Source organism: Rhincodon typus, chromosome 4 (genome assembly GCF_021869965.1).
Source record: "Rhincodon typus isolate 14 chromosome 4, sRhiTyp1.1, whole genome shotgun sequence".
Lineage (NCBI taxonomy): Eukaryota > Metazoa > Chordata > Chondrichthyes > Orectolobiformes > Rhincodontidae > Rhincodon > Rhincodon typus.
The window spans coordinates 42,110,332-42,130,793 of record NC_063335.1 but is presented as its reverse complement, the minus strand read 5'-3'; the positions used below and the strand labels follow the sequence as shown (position 1 = coordinate 42,130,793).

The window sequence follows — 20,462 nt, the reverse complement described above, 5'->3', positions numbered from 1 at the left end:
AATAGCTGAAGAAATTCAGCAAGTCTGGCAGCCTCTGTGGAGACAAAGCAGAGTTAACGTTGCGGATCCAGTGACCCCTTCAGAACGGCTTCTGAGTTTTGAGTTGGAAGAAAGGGTGACTGGATCCGAAACGTTGACTCTGATTTGTCTCCACAGAGGCTGCCAGACTTGCTGAATTTCTTCAGCTTTTTCTGTTTTTGGGTCCTCCATATTTTATTGTTGATTGAGCAAATTTAAATTATCTTATATCTGTAATCAAGGGCTAAATAATATTCATGAATGCAGTCCTTCCATCAGTCACAATGACATCCACAAGGCAATAAGGTCATTTTTACAGCAAGTAAATGAAATGGCACTTCAGCACAGATGTTTTAACAACACGATGCACTGCAGCATGAGTATGTTTCTGACACGTACTGAGTGACAGCAAAGTTGATATTTGCACATATTATTCGACGCATAGAAAAATCTGGTGTTTAATTTGCAATTCAAACACTTTCAAAAGCAAAACCTTTAAAAGGGTAACCGATCATCATCCCCGTACCTAAGAAAACACATGCAATATGCCTTAATGCCTACCTCCAACAGCTCTGACTCAAATAATCATGAAGTGCTTCGAGAAGCTGGTGATCAACTCCAGTCTCCCAGCCTGCCTCGATCCCCTACAGTTTGCCTACTGACATAACAGGTCCACAGAGGATGCCATATCCCTAGCCCTGCACTCATCCCTGGAACATCTCGACAACAAAAACATCTACATCAAACTCCTGCTCGTTGACTACAGCTCCACCTTCACATCATTATTCCCTCCAGACTGACCTCAAAACTCCGTGACCTTGGTCTCAGCTCCGCCCTGTGCAATTGGATCCTCAGCTTTCTGACCCACAGACCACAATCAGTGAGGATAGGTAACTGCACCTCCTCCATAATAACACTCAACACTGGTGCCCCCCAAGGATGTGTCCTCAGCCCCGACTGTACTCCCTGAACACCTACAACTGTGTTGCCAAATTCCAAATGAACGCCATCTACAAGTTTGCTGATGACACCACCGTACTGGGACGGATATCTAACAATGGTGAGTCAAAATACACAAGGGAGATAGAAGGTTTGGTGACATGGTGAAATGAAAACAATCTGTGTCTCAACATCGGCAAAACTAAAGAACTGACCATCGACTTCAGAAAGAAAGGAGGAGAACACGCCCCCATCTACAACAATGGAACTGAGGTTGAGAGAGTGAAGAGCATCAAATTCCTCGAGTAACGTTAACTGACGACTCTGTCCTGGACTTCCCATGTAGATGCGACAGTCAAGAAGGCACAACAACGCCTCTTCTCCCTCAGTCGGCTCAGGAGATTTGGCATGTCCCTAAGGACCTTCACCAACCTTTACAGATACACCATTGAGAACATACTGTCCGGGTGCATAACGGCCTGGTACGGCAACTGCTCTGGCCATTGTAAGAAACTACAGAGGGTGGTGTGCACAGCCCAGACCATCACGGAAGCCAACCTTCCACCCATGGACTCTATTTACATGGCCCACTGCCACGGAAAGGTGACCAACATCATCAAAGATGCATCACACCCTGGTAATGACCTCTTACAACCTCTTCTGTCAAGCAGAAGATACATGTGCCTGAACACACGCACAAGCAAGTTCAGGAACAGCTTCTTTCCAGCCGTTATCAAACTGTTGAATGGACTCTAGCCTCAAATAACGTAATCTGCAATATAACCTGTATGCCTCTAAGTCTTTTTGATCTGTATATCCTTTGCTTGTTGTGATCTGCCTGTACCTCTCGTAAACAAAGATTTTCACTGTATTTCAGTACATGTGACAATAAAATCAATCAATCAATCAATTAATTTCGAAAGGGTTTTTCAATGGGATCAGCAATTTTCACACTTTTCTTGCTAGGGTAGACAGAGAAAATAGTGACACAACAGAATGGATCCTTTCTGCACAGATTTGCTGAAGGGGAACTGTGATACAATCATGATGCCGAGCTGCATAATTTTCATTTTCATCCTAGTTAGGCGTTCCATATTTATAAATGGACACAGCTGCCACAGGCTGAGCTTCCTGAGCTGTCCAGCAGTTTTGCCACTAGAACCAAAAGCATGAGCCAACCCTGCAGTGTCTCAGTGATAGGATCCAGAGCAGCAGTTTGCCAGCAGGTGCCAATGGATAAGCCACCAACGGGACCATTGCCCGATTGAAAAGTGTGGCCCATCTTCCACGGCTACTGGAGGAATCAGAAGATTGGCAGATGCAGTGAAAATCCTGACACAGTCAATGGTGGCAGCGCATTAGGACAGATGACCAAAAGCTTGGTTAAGAAGGTAGATTTTTAGGAGGTGCCTAAGAGAAGAGAGAGGTGGTAAAGGGATAAGGTTTGGACGGAGAATTCCAGGGCTGACAGCTGAGATGATTGAAGGCTTGGCTGCCAATGGTGAAGCACAAGACAGTAGTATTGGAACTGAATGGGGATCTTCGAGGGTTGCAGGGATGGATCTGAAATGAAGGCAGAACAGCAGAACATTCAAATTTAAGGGGCCCAACCAGCTCGTCTTGTCCCTTTTAAGTCTAATAGTCTTGTACACATCGGAAAAGGCACAAAGTGATCCAGAAAAATGAGACCATTCTGGCAGATGACCATAAAAAGCTACAGTAAAATGTTGGGGGCTCAAGAGTTAGAACATCACACATTACCTGCATTCTTCTATAAACTAAAACAGGACAGTACGGCTTTATACTGTATGAAATCAAGTTTCACCAAATATTGACTCAACTTGCTGTGACTCCACGAGGTTCAGTCCAGCCTACAACTTCAATGACTAAATTATTCCTCACATCTGAAATGCATACCTCTTTCAGGAGGATGCTGGAAGATAGTTGGTGCATTTTAGATCGTCTGCCTCATGTATCTGCATTTCTTTATAATTGGATAATAGACCCCTGGTCAACGGGTGTGGGAACCATACGTATCTAACAACATGATTCTGTTCAGCTAGCCAAAATATTTAATGATCACTATGCTGCCACAACTTGTTCCAAGACCCTGATATAAAGCAGAAAAATGTTCAAACTGACAGGCTTTATTTCCTTGAAGAATGTATGTGCCTGCAGTGCACAGAGTAAGGATTAGAGCCTACAGCTGTGTTAAAAGTCATTCGCATGGCCTGGGACCATTTTCCTCACCTTTTTTTTTGTCCACACATTTCTGGGTACAATTAACAAGCCATGACCATCTAACTGGGCAGCAGAGATTAAAGCTGACCTGAGGATTCATGCAAATACTTCACATCATCAAACTATTGCTGATACATAACATGCTTGGATTTCAAAGGAATGCTAATAGTATTTTAATCCTGATACATTCAAACCTCTCCATGTTGTGATATCAATGCACTTCTGTAACTTTATGGAATTAGTTTGAATTGTGCAAATAAAGTTTTGAATCACAAGAAAACTTTCACAATAAAGGTGTGTATATTCATATTTTCAATGATCGCAGATATTGGTATGTCTCGTGTTTCTAACTGATTGTAGTACTAAGATTTAGATGTAACAGGAAGAAAAAAATTCAGTGAGTATGATATTAGTCAATAAGTTGCCCTTACGGCATAGTAATTTTTCAGCTTGGTGTGTAAATATCACTTAAATGTTATGAGAAAATACAGTTGCCCAAGGTAAACCTTAGTCTCATTAATCCAGAAAACTCCTTTGATGGGGACACTATTCTATGGCATGACACAAAGTATGGCATATAACGATATAAATGTAATCACGCTTTATTCTTGTGGTGTACAGGATTTCCCTAAAGTCTTTGACATTGTGCAAACTGTAGCAGAGACATGGGAAACACGTGTAAATAAGATTGAGAAAAGCCAAGAAAAAATGCGAAACTAAGAAAGAAATTTGTATTTTTACAGCATCATTCATGACCTCTGGACAGCCCAAATCATGTTACAGTCAATGAAGCAATTTTGAGGTGTAGACACAATTGTAATAAAGCAACCAGGCTCCATATAGCAAGCACCCACAGTCCACACTGTGATGATAAAAAGAAAATCTAATGACAGGTATTAGTTGAACATTCGTTAGGATAATTGCTTACTCTTCTTCTGGTATTATTTATGTCTACCTGAAGAAGAGAGGTCTGAGTTTAAAGTGGTGCCTCCAACAGTGTTGCACTCTCTCGGTCTAGATATTTTGCACCACTCCCTGGAATGAGACCTTAATTCACAACCTTTCAACTTAAGAAATAATGACGTTTTACAGCATGGAAGGTGACCATTTGGTCCACCATGTTAGCCATCAACAAACAGCTTTCCAGTCTAATCCTATTTTTCAGTATTTCTAAATGAAATTTCAGGCAGTGAATTCCAGATCCCAGCTACTCTTTTGGTGACCAGATTTCCCATTGATTGCACAATAACTCTTCTACCATTTGTTATAAATTTACACCTGCCTGGTTACTGATCTCTTTGCTGAGGAATGAGGTGCTTTCTATCTAATGCCCACCTAACCCCCTAATAGTTAAAATTCTCTATTCAAGACAACATTCTTGTAAATCTCTTTTTGTGCCCAAGATGATCATACCCAACCTGCAATGATCTGTGCAGACCTGTACACAGTACTCCAGCAGTACACTAAGTAGTGTTTTATATAGTTTCTGCATAACCTCTTGTATTTCTTTGAAATCATAATTCCAATGCAGCTTGGTTGATTCTGAAGCCCCAGAGGCTGCACGGCCATCATTGGCCAAGGGTGGGCAGGAGCTGGAAGGGGTCGGATGTCAGATCAACTCAGGCTGCTTCTGTGGGGCCTGTGGGACACCCCTGTTCTATGAGACGATTTGGAAACTTGCCTGGAGGAGTTCTGTGGCAGTAAAACTAGTCACAGACTGGACAAGGCTCACTCCAATTACTTGTTATAACATGTCAACTGGGATCCGGTGTGCACCAGGGAATATGTTAATTGTATTTTAAACAGAGCCCACCACCTTAAGTAAGAAAGACATCACACCCTCAGAGACAGACAATGGGCAGTGTCAATGATATGGAGACAATGGGCAGAATCTTACAGGGGCCTAAATAATGTGGGCTATGGTCAGAAATGTGGCACAATCACACCAGATATCTGACGAGACTTACTTCAACGTCAGGGATAACTTGCTGCATCTTTTCAGCGAGCTCCGGTCGTCGAGGCGAGATTGTCGCTAGGCAGCAGTGAGTTGCCTATTAAGGGGGATTATTTCTTGTTAAACATCTGATTAACTGCCTGTCTGGCCTCATTAATATGCAGCCTCCCATCCTACCATCCGCCGCGAGCAAACTAGACACTGAGAATACAGTCAGAGCGAATCCCTGGTGACCTCAGCTCACCGCTGGCTGTGAGGAGACTCCGTGTTGCTCAGCAACAAACAGCATCTCAGAGCATGATCCCTTGGCACCAGTCGCATGCATCCCTTGTCCATCGACCCTGGCATCCAACGTACGACAGCCCCTCACCATCCTCATGACACCGCTCTGATCCATTTAAAGGATGCTTAGGAAACACCAGCAATCAGCATTGAAAGGCTGCAGCAAGGACGCTTTGTGTGCAGGGACAGACACCCCCAGCTCACGGTTTGGATCAGGCTATATCTCAGAGTTGCCCACTTGTTCCCTTAGTGCTCATTCACTTAGTGCCTACCTGTTGATAGGTGGGGCACACAGCTTGCTGTGTGGGGCACATCGGAACATCAATCTAACACAGATAGCATGTGCCAGCTGCCTGCACAGCTAATATACTGCACGTTTATTCAATCAAACGGCCAGTTCAGGAAGTGGTGGGAGTTAGTCCTCAGTCCAGACACTGTCAGTCGGGTGGACCCAGAATATCAGTCAAGGGGTCTCAGTAGTATCAGTCAGAGGTACAGTCCACACACAGTCCAGGAGCTTGACCATGCTCAGTTAGCCACTCAGGCTGGCCACAGTCTGGGGATTTGTCGAATTACAGTCCAGGGAGTAGGCAATGGTCAGTCCCTTAGAGCTACTACAAGTAGCCAAGGGAATCGCACATTGCCAGTTAGGCGGTTGTAAAGATGTCAGTCGGGGGTCTAGTCAGTCATGTCTGGAGGAAATGCTGGCCAAAACAGCCCATAATTTGTGAAATCTTCAAGGTTGCTGTGGGAGGCAAAGACAATTGCTTCATCAGCTGTCATGTAAGGATTACGATAGACTCTCCTGAATGCCTTGTTTAGTCGAATGTTTGATGTGGGTCTAGAATGGAAAATGGGGACGGGCTTGGTGAATGACTCAAGTGTTTAGAGGCATGTATGCCACCATCATCTATAGGGCAATCCATCTCTGACTGACGGGAACTAAGAACTTGTCTAGTTTCTTAGGTTTCCAATAGAGTTCATTTCCAGTAAGAGTCACATGCCCAGCCACTGGTGGGATGGTGGTCGCCGTGTCTGCCTTCCTCAGATGGCAAAGGCAGATACAGGACGGCAAGGGCTGACACAACAGCAGGCCCTGCAGAGGATGAGGAGCACCCAGTTCAGGAAGAGGTCGCAGCCAGAGGGGCCCGTCAGGATGTGTCAGACGTCCTGAGATTTTCACCTCAGACATATTTTCTGGGGATGAGCGAGGCACAGTGTCGATGTGGGCTCCATATGTTCCAGGACACTGTGACAGAACAATGCCAGATGGTGGAGCAGGACACAAGGGCTACGGGACTTGGGGGTGCCATCTTTTCCCTGTGGTGATGAAGGTGACAACTGCTTTGAACATTGTGTGAGTGGCTCCTTCCTAGACTGACTGCAGCCTCTATTCATTTTCTTCATGTTCACTTTTGCTGGCTGTAAATGAAAGTGCACACTTAAAATTGTCTGATTGCTTGATGGCATGTGATGTTCCCCTAGTGGACAAGAACGAACTGCAGGTCTCCAGTCAGCATTGGGGAGCATGTCGCTGTGACATAGGGGTGTGAAGATGATACGTAGCAAGGATATGTAAACTGTGCAGTCTGATTGTTGAATAGTGATTAAGGTGAGAGGATGGAGTTGTATGTGTCAGGGAATGTCAGCCATGTTAGCTCAGTGCTGTGAGCCACATGGCTTTCAGTATGCTGTACCATTACATTGGCAGTGAGGGGCAACATTGGATTGCCAATGCTTGCCTTGGTAATACAGTGGTTTTTAAAGATGGTACAGGTGTCAGTCTTTTGGCAAATGTCCAGTGAATAACAAGTTATCCCGGATATATCTCAGAGCTAAGGGGGAACTAGAATCGGGAGTGAGAGGGCACCATTGGGGCAGGTTAGGTAGTTAATGAGGCAGTGAGGTAAGATATGGCGGAGAGATTTCGCTAGGTTGTATGCTGAAAAAGCTTCCAAAAAACTCAATGCAACTGACACAGCAAAAGAACCTTAGATTCAGCCCATTAAGTCTAGCAACACTTTTTTTTAAGCTGCTACTTCCCAGTAATGAAGATTTTGTTGATCTATATCAACACCCAAAGACAAAGACATCGGTAGGTCTGAAACCAGGCATCTGCAATCAACATGAGCCAGATCCAAAATTACACATTACAAAGGGATGTTATTGCTTTAACATGTATTTCCGCTTCTACTGAAATTCTCCACAGAAGGATAGCACAATAAACAGCTACTGAAAGTTTTCAAGATTTTGCAGTTCCCAAACAATATTAGGCAGATTCTAATCTTTAAATAAAACACAATTTAAATACTTAATACGAGGAGGTGTATTAAATGAAGATATCGGAACTGAAATGTAAAAGTAACAACCTAAGTCCATTTACTTTTCCAAACTCAGCCTGGTTTGCACATTGTTAAGGCAAGTACATAAGCATTTTTCTTCTTAATTCAGGATTTAAAGGTCAGAAATGCTTTCTCTTTTGACAACAGCCCTTTAACTTCTTCACTCTTGTATTAAGCTAGTCTAATTAAGATGATTTTTTTAACATTGATCTTTGAGTCAGTCAAAGAACAGGCACTTTAATCCCCAGCTTTGAGCTTCCCAACCAGATAAAAAGGAAGCCTATTAAACATAATTGCATGTGCCAAAAGGATAACTAAGGTAAAAGTACTGAAAGAATGTCTGTGGAGAAGAAGCACACATTTTAAAGTGCAGCCTGTTTTTATCAATGGCAAGTTTTGAAGTTAACACTCACAAGACAGAGAATCGGTATTGATCCTGATCCTCCAGGTATGGGGGCACCTGTGGAAATCTGTCTTTCTCAACAGGATTCTGACACTTAGCTTTGGTATGGAATTCAAGCCGATTATGATGAATAGCCTGAAAACAATAAAAAAGAACATCAATCTGCCAAAAATTGTTGATACAACACTAACATCTTCCATGAAGAAAACCATAGGCATGTTGAAGGGTAAATTTCAAGCAGTTATCTGGTCACAATTAAGCACTTGGGAAAAAACAACCACATAATATTTTTAACCTCCCTTTTGTGGTGTTTCCCCTATATCACGAAGGGCCACGTTCTTAACACTTCATAGAATAAAACATACATGCTTTTCAATGTTGTTTAAGAAAGCACCCAGGTGATTGGAAGCCTACACAAACTCTCCTGCTTGTTCACCATAATTTTAGCAGAATGAGTACAAAGACAAATGTGAAGTAAATAGTTGCCCTAAATATTCAACCAATGTTATATAAAATGAACCTTAAATTTCACCAACCTTCAGATTAATTCACTTTTTGAACAGCACAGAATGCTCAACGAGAATTATTACAGATTGCAGTATTTTCTCCCTAGACACAGGGACTTACCCTACATCTCCAAAAAAATCATCACAATATAAATGTTTTACATTTCACGAAATTATTTCAAGAAAAGCAACTTAATAAGAGCTAAATACTAAAGAAACATTTTCCATCAGTACAATGAACTGGTGCTATCATATCTTAGGTGAGTTGATACATGTTAAATCAACGCTCAGGATGCAAAATCTAACACCAGCTGAGAGGAACATAACTTTCACCGAAAATATTAAGTTCATGTTTAGGCTGTTGGGAAATGCTGAGGCAATCATGTCAAAACTTTAATGAAACTATTAAAAACACTAGAAGTAATTAAATGGATACTTTTCATTTTGTTGCCATATAATGTCATTTTTTTGATTTTCTTTTTAAAGTGTTTTCAAACTTTATTTTGGATATTGGAAATTTCAGTTACTGAAAAATAAAAAAAAAGGAGGGTATAAAGAATTCTCAGAAAATATTTGAGTGCTTTCTGGCAGTTGGATTGTTTAGTTAGAATGATGAGTTTCTACCAGCAGGACACATTAGAACCATAGCAGTTTGTGATGATAAAATGTCCAAAACATGGGACAACAGAGGTCAGGTAATGCAGAGAGGCATTGTACAGGGATCCAAGATCAATTACAGAACACATGGTGACTAATTATTAAGTATCACTATTAGCTGCATCCTCTTTTGAGATGATGTAGAATGATGAGTTTCCATAGGAGAATTTGTTTATAAAAACTGTTTCATTAACAGTTATATTAGATCTAAGACTTTCAATTATTATTGATAGGTAGATAAACAAACAGACTTACTGACAGGTACTGAGTAAGACAAATTAATCAATTGCCCTATCCTGTCCAACCCTCCGGGTACTCCAGTTTCCTCACACAGTCCAAAGATGTGCAGGTTAGGTGGGTTGGCCATGCTAAATTGCCCATAGTGTTCAGGGATGTGTAGCTTAGGTTGGTTATAAGGGGATGGTTCTGGGTGGGATGCTCCAGGGTCGGTGTGGACTTGTTGGGTCGAAGGGCCTGTTTCCACACTGTAGGGATCCTATGATTCTATGATTCTATTACATAAATGACTTTGCTTTTCACTGACGGTCACATCCCAGATTTGCCTGACCAGTGTCGGTGCACAGGGAACTTTGCTGAAAACTGGCTCAAGCATTAATCTGTATTTTATCTTAGTGGGTACTGATTGACCACATGTAAATTTTCAGCATTCATACTTTTGTTCTTTTTTTCATTTGGTGTGGATTACCACACAAGTGATTACCAAACCCAGAATGTATGTTCCCCTCACAGACTCACCCAATTTTTCCAGTTCCAAGTCTTTCCCATCTTTCCCAACCTGGTCACTCATCACCCACCAACCTTCACACACACTGCTCTCGTCATGGCTGGGATCCCCAATTCAAACCTCTCTTGTGCACAGCCAGAGACTTCTGATCATTTCAATATCAATCAGGGAGAAATTAATTGTTTGAGCACTAGTATCTGTGGAAAAAGGCATTAAAAGCAGAGAGAGGTGAAGCAGAAGAAGGAAGAAACATGTACGGGGAGGTAGCGTTGAAAATGATTGAGAGACCATTAAACATTTTATTTTTTAAAAAACAGAAGTCATGATATACAGACATCAAGAAAGGGATACATATAGATAAACAGGAAGTGTGTGTGTGTCACAGAAACAGGATAACACAGTGAGCTGTGGTAAGAAAAAGGTGAACTGAAATGTGTTTTACACTGGATTAAAACAACAACTCAAGGGGCATCATATGAATAACTGAATTAAATATTCATCTGCTAATACAGCCAACTGTTATTGCTAGATGATGATGTTTAAATGGATACTCCCATCCATTTGCACATTTCTCAATCTGAAAACACCAACAGATTTCAGTATTGTGAATGCAGATTGAGCTGCCACTGAAGCAGCATTATTATGAGCAACATGTCCAGTCCTCCATGCCAATGAAACTCAATGACTACAAGCTGCAAGTTTTGATTTATGAAAGTACTAACTTTGCACATCTGCACTCATGGTGTAGAATTTGGTTTGAATTGGGAAATCAGATAGAACATAGAACAGTACACCACAGGAACAGGCCCGTCAGCCCAACATGTCTGTGTTGCCCATGATGCCATTCTAAACTGCATTAATTTGCCTGCCCATGGTCTATTTCCCTCTATTCCCTACTTGTTCATGTGTCTGTCTAAATGCCTCTTAAACTTTGCAAGTGTGATCACCATTCCCATTTCACATCAGTGAACAATTTCGGTTGTCCAGTGGTCAATTTTAAACCGACCTGTCTTGCAATATTTAGCACTAAAAACACAATCTGAATTGCCTGGGCTTGATGAATTGGATTATCAGGATTGGCTACCATTGACTCAGAGAAATAGGGTGTCAGCACTTGTCAATTCAAGTTGAGGGATCCATTGAAAAATAATTTTTACACTTATGCATGTTCAACTGAAGAGGAATTTCAATTGAAATAAGCAGAAAAAGATTGATATTAAATTAAAACGAAAACCTTAATTTTTACCTCAGATGGGATTGGTATAGTAGAGGTGAGGTTAATGCAATACAAGCGTCAAGAACATGTGCTGACGATCAGACAGTTTTGATCCTGGTCCATATTTATATTGGCAAGATGAGACTTCCTACTGAAACCAGGCACAATGATTACCCTGGATAGTAAATGGGGAGCAGCAGGTGGTGTCCCCGTGATAAGTCCATCAGAAGCCCCATGGAGGGGAATCTCTGGGAAAGGAAGGTTCAGGGTCTCCTTGTAGAGATGGGAGGAGCACTGATAAATTTCCTGGCCTGCAATGAAGAGGTGGTGGGAAGCAGTGGCATTGTGGTAATGTGACTGGACTAGCAAACAAGAACCTGAGGTTAATATTCTGGGGATATAGCTTCAAATCCTGACATGACAGAGGGTGAAACTGGAATTCAATAAAAAATCTGGAATAAAAAGCTCGCTTAATGGCAACCTTATAACCATTACTGATTATTACTGAGATCCATTTGGTTCATTAATGTCATTTCCACAACAAACCTGTCATCCTTAACCGGTCTGGCCTGTACGTGACTCCAGGCCCACAGCAATATAGTTGACTCTTAACTGCCCTCTGGACAATTAGTGATAGGTAATAAATGCTGGCCTAGCCACTGACACCTTCAGCCCACGAACCAGCTGCGGTTCCCAGTAGGTTTGGTGTTACGGAGAAGCCAACACCAATTCCTACTCAGGTCTCAGGTTACGTTGGCAAATCAGGATCCAAAAACATTGTGAAAAATTAATCTGCAAATTTAGTAAAAGGGCTGTAAGGTTTCCAGCTTCAAAATAAAATTGAATTTGGTTGATTGTGTGTTAAAATTGAAGTGCAGTTAAAAATAGGATTGAAATTAGTTGAAAAGAAATTATGATTTGAAAGCCTGCCAAAATCCATTGTCCATCAAATGTGAGAAATGGGCACTTTGATGTGTTACTGAATAGCAACAGGAACTAAGTGCATAAAGGTGTAACATCCTCAAGTAAATGGAAGGGGAGAAACTTGGCAGAGAAAAAGACAGGGGAGAATGAAGTTTGCTTGTTTAAAAGAACCCCCTCAGAACATTGCTCATTCATTATTTTAACACTGAGTGGTCTGTCTCTTTTAATAGAGCGGTCATATTCCATTTGCTAAAATCTAATCCCTTACAGAAAACTAGTTCAAGGAAACAAAAATGACAGTACAGTAAGAGTGAAAAGCACTTCCTACTTGAAAGGCTGGCAGGTCGACTACCACATTTGACTAATTTTATCAGAGTTGTCTTACAGCTGAGAAGGTGTATTCTCAACAAGAAGGGGTTGGCTGGCGTTGCCAATTTCACAAAATGGCACTCATTTGGGCTTGTCAAACACATCAAATTCAAAGACACAAATACCTTTGTGTGTGAAAACTATTTTGACTAATCTCAGCTAACAATTGCAGGCATTTGCAATGACACAGTGTCAAGTATTCAGAACAACACAAATCTTCACCTGGAAGAACATTCCATTCTCATCATTTGCTGCGGTCAACTCATTAAATTTCTCCTCACAGTCAATGTTACTTCCACAGGAATCCTGAGCTGCAGTAACAAATAAAGAAACAGAAACACAGTTAAGAAATGTTATGTATTTCTCTGCGAATGCTGATATTTCCAATACAACATAATCAGATGCTTATGATGAGGCTATCTAGAAAGGATCCAGTGGTAGAATGAAAGAATATTGTGCAGAAAGTTTTCTCACTGGCCTTCTGTCTTTCGGGTTCTCATAGAAAATTGCCAGCTAATGCAAGAGCACATTATTGAGGCAATGGAGCAAGCATTGGTTGATAAAAGGATTAGAGGGTGAAAAACACCAGAAAATGATGGGTAAACCAAACTAGTTTAAGGTACATAAAAAGGGATGAGAGCATTTAAATTAGACCAGACACATGACAGCATAAGATGACAACAAAGATGAACAAAGTTCCTATCAGGATAAAACTGAACAGGCTGAGCAATAATTCTTTATTCTTTATTTTGTGATGTTATGTCAACAGGCACTTCAATAAGCAACTAAGAGTTCTCTAATCACATTATGTAGCAGCACCATGAATTCAGCTGTGAAGATTTCCTCAATATTCTAACAGAATCATTAATACATATTCTTTCCAAAAGTATGAATGACTTCACTGGAAATAATGACAGAGGAAACCTACCCCTATTGTTCTGTAATATGCTTAAGTAACTGCAAAATCCTCTGGGTAAAAGTCAAGATTCGGAATGATTACATGGGGAGCACTGTATCAATAAAATGCTAACACATTTTCATTGAGTTTATTTCTGAGATGGCTGTAAATAATAAAAAAGGGCCATTACATATATTGCTTTAATACTATTTTACAGCATTTGCAAACCATGAAATATTGGTGTTTTGAAAGCAATGGAGGAAATATACAGCCTAGAGATGTAGCATAGTATGTTAATCAACACAAAAGAGCTAAATGAAGAAATCTCAGCACATTTTGTTTTGTACCTTGGAAGATAATTTTCTCTTATTAAAGGAAAGTATATCAGTACATTACAGTAGCTACAAAATTAATTCTTCATAAATGGATTTGTGCTTTTGTGAGTCGAAATCTTTCCCATTATATTGTACAATTCTATGTTGATCAGAGGAAGGATACACTCTAAAACAATGAATTAAATAATAATTAGTTATACATCTACATTGTTATTAAATCTCTTTATTGACCTATGATGTGAACCGAACATTTAATGGTAAGGTTTGTGTTATGTCTTCCCATTCCCATATGTTAGATACATTGAAAAACAAAAGTGCTGGTATTTTATTGAGAATATTTCTTCTCGCTGTCAATGTGGCTTGAATGAGACTGGTACATTGTCAACTAACAATATAACTATACTGCAGTAGCATTCCCAAGACATTTACCCACACAAAAATTTGTTGGAAGTTCTTTGTAAATGGTGTAACGATAGCCCTTATTTTTAAAACACTTGATGCCACCGTATTGCATTCTTATACCCAATCCCAGTAAGTTAAGATGCAGGGTTGCTAATTGGGTCCCGACATCAGAAGACTCTGATGCAGGATAATGCAGTGACATACTACATACAATGAGATAGCCTAGTTAAGTTGATAGGGTTGTAAAGAAGGCGTATGGTGTGTTGGCTTTCATCAGCAGGGGAATTGAGTTTAAGAGCCACGAGGTTATGCTGCAGCTCTATAAAACTCTGGTTAGACCACACTTGGAATATTGTGTTCAGTTCTGGTCACCTCATTATAGGAAAGATGTGGAAGCTTCAGAAAGGGTGCAGAGGAGATTTACCAGGATGCTGCCTGGACTGGAGGGCAGGTCTTATGAGGAAAGGTTAAGGGAACTAGGGCTTTTTTCATTGGAGCGAAGAAGGATGAGAGGTGACTTGATAGAGGAGTACAAGATGATGAGAGGCATAGACAGAGTGGATAGTCAGAAACTTTTTCCCAGGGCGGAAACGGCTATCACAAGGGGGCATAATTTTAAGGTGATTGGAGGAAGGTATAGGGGAGATGTCAGAGGTAGGTTCTTCACACAGAGATGGTGGGCGTGTGGAATGCGCTGCCAGCAGTGGTAGTGGAGTCAGATACTTTAGAGACTTTTAAGCGACTCTTGGATAGGCACATGGAGGATAGTAATATGTAGGGTATGCAGGGTAGATTGATCTTAGTAGGATAATAGGTCGGCATAACATCGTGGGCCAAAGGGCCTGTGCCGTGCTGTACTGTTCTATGTTCTATAAATCTAGTCCCATTTACCGGCATTTGGCCCATAACATCTAAACCCTTCCTATTCATATACTCATCCAGATGTCTTTTAAATGTTGTAATTGTACCAACATCCACCACTTTCTCTGGCAGCTCATTCCATACACACACCACCCTCTGCAAGAAGTTGCCGCTTAGGACCCTTTTAAATCTTTCCCCTCTCACCTTAAACCAGGTCCTCTAGTTTTTGACACCACCACCCCAGGGAAAAGACATTGCCTATTTACTCTATCTATGCCCCTCATGACTTTATAAACCTCTATTAGGTCACACCTCAGCCTTCAACACACCAAGGAAAATAGCCCCAGTCTATTCAGCCTGTCCCTACAGCTTAACCCCTCCAACCCTGGCAGCATCCTTGTCAATCTTTTCTGAACCGAAATGTTGACATCCTTCTACCCACGCTTCAGTGAGTTTTTGTCTTAACTTAGCCTTGTCACTTGGAGACAGTAACTTTTGATTGGCAGAATCATGATATTCTTTCTTCAATCCAACAGCTCTGCAGGTGATTTCATGTCAATCTTGCTTGCAGGGTGTAGATCACAATGAGAGTAAGACAAGGTCGGGGTCTACATCTCTCAAACTTTTGGGATGGTCCTGAAAGAATGTGGTGATGAGGTGATGACATTGAACCCATACTGTGCAGCAAATTGTTTAAATTCTCTGGAAGTGAATGGGTTCCAATTATCACATATTGTTCTGTCAGGAATCCCTTGCTTAGCGCAACACACTTGTACAGCTGACATGTTTGTTAGAGCATTAAAATATTTCACCTTTTGAATAAAAGGAACTTTGATTAGTCTTCTACTATGAGGTACCATTCTCCATTGTGTATGAATAAAGTGGCCTCTACAGAAAACCATGGTCAGTGGTAGTTGAGCAGCTAACATCTCTTTCTGCTGTATGTTTCTGTCCTCTGGCACACATTGTATGTAAAAACTATTCTTTCAATATCTTTGTAGATGCCTATCCAGTACAAAACTGATCTAGCTCTGATCCAACACTTCTTCATTCCCATGTGGCCTTTATCTATCTTCTAGACACGTTCTGTTGTTTTGGCTAAGATTATTCTGCATCAAATTAACAGAACACTGCCTTCTAGTGATATGCCATCTCTAACAGACCAATAGTGACGTATTGCTGGCTAATTTGCTTTCTCTTATCAGGCCATCCCTGGATCATTTCTTGAAGAAGTACCTGTAATTCTTATCTTTGTTGGTTGCATCTCTAATTTGACTCCATTGCAGCAGTGTTACATACAGTCATAGAGTCATCCAGCACGGAAACGGACCCTTTGGTCCAACTCGTCCATGCCGACCAAGTTTCCCAAACTAAATTAGTTTTCCCGTTTCTTTCTAAACCTTTTCTGTTCATATACCAATCCAAATGTCTCTTAAATATTGTAACTGTACCTGCATCTACCATTCCCTCTGGCAGTTCATTCCACATACAAGCCACCCCCTGCACAAAAAAGTTGCCCCTCTGGACCCTTTTGAATCTTTCTCCTTTCACCTTAAAATTATGCCCTCCAGTTTTGAACTATCCAACCCTAGGGAAAAGACTTTTGATATTCACCTTATCTATGCCCATCATGATTTTATAAATCTCTATAGGGTCACCCTCAACCTCCTATACTCCAGGGAAAAAAGTCACGGCTTATCCAGCATCTGCTTATAACTCACACCCTCTAGTCCTAGTAACATCCTGGTAAATGTTTTCTGCACTTGCTCCAATTTAATAATATCTTTCCTATATCAAAGTGACCAGAACTGTACACAATACTCCAGACGTGGCTTCACCAATATCCTGGACAACCACAACATGACATCCCAACTCTTAAACTTAATGGTCTGAGCAATGAAGGCAAGCATTCCAAATACCTTCCTTACCACACTGTCCACCTGTGAAGCAACTTTCAATGAACTATGTACCTGAACCCCAGGTCTCTCTGTTCTACAATACTCCCCAGGACTGTGTACGTCCTGCCCTTGTCCATCTCATCAAAATGCAACACCTTGCATTTATCCAAATTAAACTCCTTCTGCTGCTCCTTAGCCCATTAGCCTAATTGATCAAGATCCCTTTGTAATCTTGGATCACCTTGCTCACTGTCTACTATATCACCAATTTTCGTATCATCCGCAAACTTACTAACCTTGCTTCCAATGTTGTCATCCAAATTGTTTACATAAATGACAAACAACAGTGGACCCAGCACTGATTCCTGCAGAATACCTCTGGTCACAGGCCTCCGGTGTGATAAACAACCCTTCATCACCATCCTCTGTCTCCTACCATCAAGCCAATTTTGTATCCAACAGTCAAGCTCTCCCTGAATCCCATGTGATCTAAAATTATCATTTGGGACTTTGTACCTAGATCTTTTATTGCATGGTTTACTGAATAAGTTCCGGCTCTTTGCAAGTGTTGAACCGTAGGGTGGCACAGCCATCTGTTTCAGTGTTGTAGAGCATACCATTAACGTCTTTTCCTTTGTAACCTCCTCTGATTTCTTTCGTTCCAAGCTGCATTTCCTTGTATGCCATTAACATGACATTGCCTCGTTTCATAGCACCTTCCTTTGGCTCCCCATTTTCTTAACATTTTCAGGCAAGATCATGTAGTGTAGTCTGAGTAGATGATGCTACTGTGTACTCTAGTATCAAGCTTCAGCTTCAGATTTATGACTGTTGGCTTATTGCTTACCCTCTTCCTGGTCACAATGATGGTGTAAATTTATTTTGTCTGGGAACTGTCACTTCCAGACATTTCATTCAGTTACAGGTTCCTTTGTCTATTGCTTCCTCAAACTCATCATTAATGGCCAGGGAATTAAGGTGTTGGTCTCTTTCTCTTCTCATTCACTCTGTTGCTGTCTCTGATCACTTATTTACCATGTACTTTCTTTATTCTGCACATATTTTTCGGAAGATTTAGCTTTCCGTTAGCTCTCCTGTTTGATCCACACGCAAGACAATTCCTTCTGTCTGTGGACTCCCGTGGTCATAGAATCTCTACAGAGTGGAAGCAGGCCATTCGGCCCATTAAGTCCTCACCAACCCTCCAAACAGCATCCCACCCAGACCCACCCCACTATCTTATCCCTGTAACCCTGCATTTCCCATGGTTAATTCACCTAGCCTGCACATCTCTGGACACTATGGGTAATTTAGCATGGCCAATCCACCTAGCCTGCATATCTTTGGACTGTAGGTGGAAACCACAGCATCTGAGGAAACCCACACAGGCACCTGGAGAACATGCAAACTCCAGTCACTTGAGGATGGAATCGAACCCGGCTCTCTGGCGTTGTGAGGCAGCTGTGCTAACCACTGAGGCACCTTGCTGCTTTGTGGTGCCCTCATCTCCAGCTCTTGCACATAGCTCTGTCTAGTGTTGCTACTTCACTGTATCAACCTCCCTGCCTTTCTCTTCACTTTACTGAATACTAGCTGCCTGGATAGTGAGCATCCTCATCTGTCTATTTGCAGCTTTATGTCCTCTGGTAGTATGTACAGTCTGCAATTTTGTGAGCTGAGCTGGTCCTTCTCAATTTTCCTTTGTACTTCAGAGTATGCAGAGCCTCAAACGAACTAATCTAGCAGGCTTACATTTGTGTCCTTGAATTTGCATTTTCCAACTGCATTTTTCAACGTTGTTAGAAAATTGTTAACAGGCTCACCTGATTTCTGTCTCGGGCCACAATATTCATTCTGATGGACTTCATTATTCGAATTTGACTCTAAATGTGCGCTGAAATTTTCAACAATTTCTGGTCTCAGTTTCTGCTGACATCATCTCTCAACTCCCAGCTATTAAACAAATGGAAATCTTTCTCCCTTGCTCAGAATTGGATATAGCTGGCCCTTTCCTCTTTAGCTAGTGCGTTTTATAAAGTTACTGAATGTGAGTCCATACTTTTGTTCAAACTTCGCAAACATCTCTATTGCACCATCAGTGCATGATGGGGACGAGCTGTGCGTTTATGATACAGTTGCCATTCATTTTGCATGATTTATTCAGTTTTTGGTTCGCTCTCATATTAATTCAGGTTGATCTTCTGAAGTAAATACAATTAAAATGTTTTTTTTGACTCACATGCATCTACTGCAGCCATTTCATGTCTTCTGGTTGCCATATTTTAGAAATAATCACACTTGTGACTTAAAAATGCCGAAGCTTCATCGAGTGTAGCTTTTCTGCTCAGCATGTGGCTGATAGACTGATACGTTATTACTCAGCACATGACTACAGAGCAGCAGTGAATGTGGCACCCAGCGATATGTTTGCACATAAATTATTTGAACTCTTCACAGATAGCATAACTATATAACTGTTTGATCAGAATGGTACTGTGGTGAATGTACAAAACGGACATGTTTTGGTTCCATATCGCACCTTTTCAAATGAAATCATCCCCCATCCATTCCAAACTTTCAAGAAATGAAAATAAAGTGGGGAAATGTTGCATCCACTTAAAAATCAGTACATATTTTTGAAGCAGTCTATACTAACAAGCAAAGCAATTACAGCTTGTGTTGTGTTATTTCTTGCAGCAGATATCTGATAACCCTTTAAGGATCATGCTCAGAATGTAATCACTGTATTATGGCAAGTAACCCGAATGTACAAAGGTCTCAGTTTCCATCTTACTAAGTCTTCTTGCAGCATGACATACTGAGGGATTTTAGTACAGTACATCCAAAATGCTTAACTTGAACCCAGACATGCAAGTGACTGTGATTGCAGTATACACATGTAGATTACAGTTGCTGTAATAAACGTTAATTAATTCTTCAGTACTAAATGACCCACATCTCCTTCTTACTTCATGGGAACGCGCACATGATAGGTGCAGATCATCAGCTATCTCACCACTTCACATCGTTGTAGCAGTGCAGTAATAAACATCGGTAGCTGGTTATTAAAGAATTCTCACCGAAGATTTTACAGCCCTGAATTATAAAGCATATAGGAGCCAACCACAATAGGTTTAGGTGAGTACAGATCTCTATTTAAAGTTCAAGACCTAATGAGGTTGAAGCCCTCTATTTTACAAAAATAAAGAAAAGTTTCAGCCTGCTTCCTTATATAAAACTAAAGGTGCAGTTGTTAATACATCTTATTGGTTTAAAAGTGAAATTGGCAGCTTAAAGGTTTATACAAGCTTAAAACTAACATCGACAGTTTAGCATTGTCAGTTTAGCTACACAGCCCTCCTGTTTGAAAAAAAAACAGCTTTTGAACTCAAAAAAGTGATTTTATAACCTAAAGATGCTGACCTCTGTGCAATGGTCAATTGGTTCCGCCATTTTGTCTCCTTCAATTTGA

The 20,462-nt window shown here is 41.0% G+C and overlaps 1 protein-coding gene across 1 annotated transcript in view; it reads right to left on the bottom strand.

Annotated features, from left to right (window-relative positions):
• ofcc1 (orofacial cleft 1 candidate 1) overlaps positions 1-20,462 on the bottom strand; it is a 117,319-nt gene that overhangs the window by 73,449 nt on the left and 23,408 nt on the right. The window contains exons 4-5 of the mRNA XM_048595731.1: positions 12,819-12,907; positions 8,190-8,314 (exon numbers count right to left, since the gene is read on the bottom strand). Coding sequence (XP_048451688.1) covers positions 8,190-8,314; positions 12,819-12,907 — 214 coding nt within the window. The remainder of the gene's footprint in view (positions 1-8,189; positions 8,315-12,818; positions 12,908-20,462) is intronic.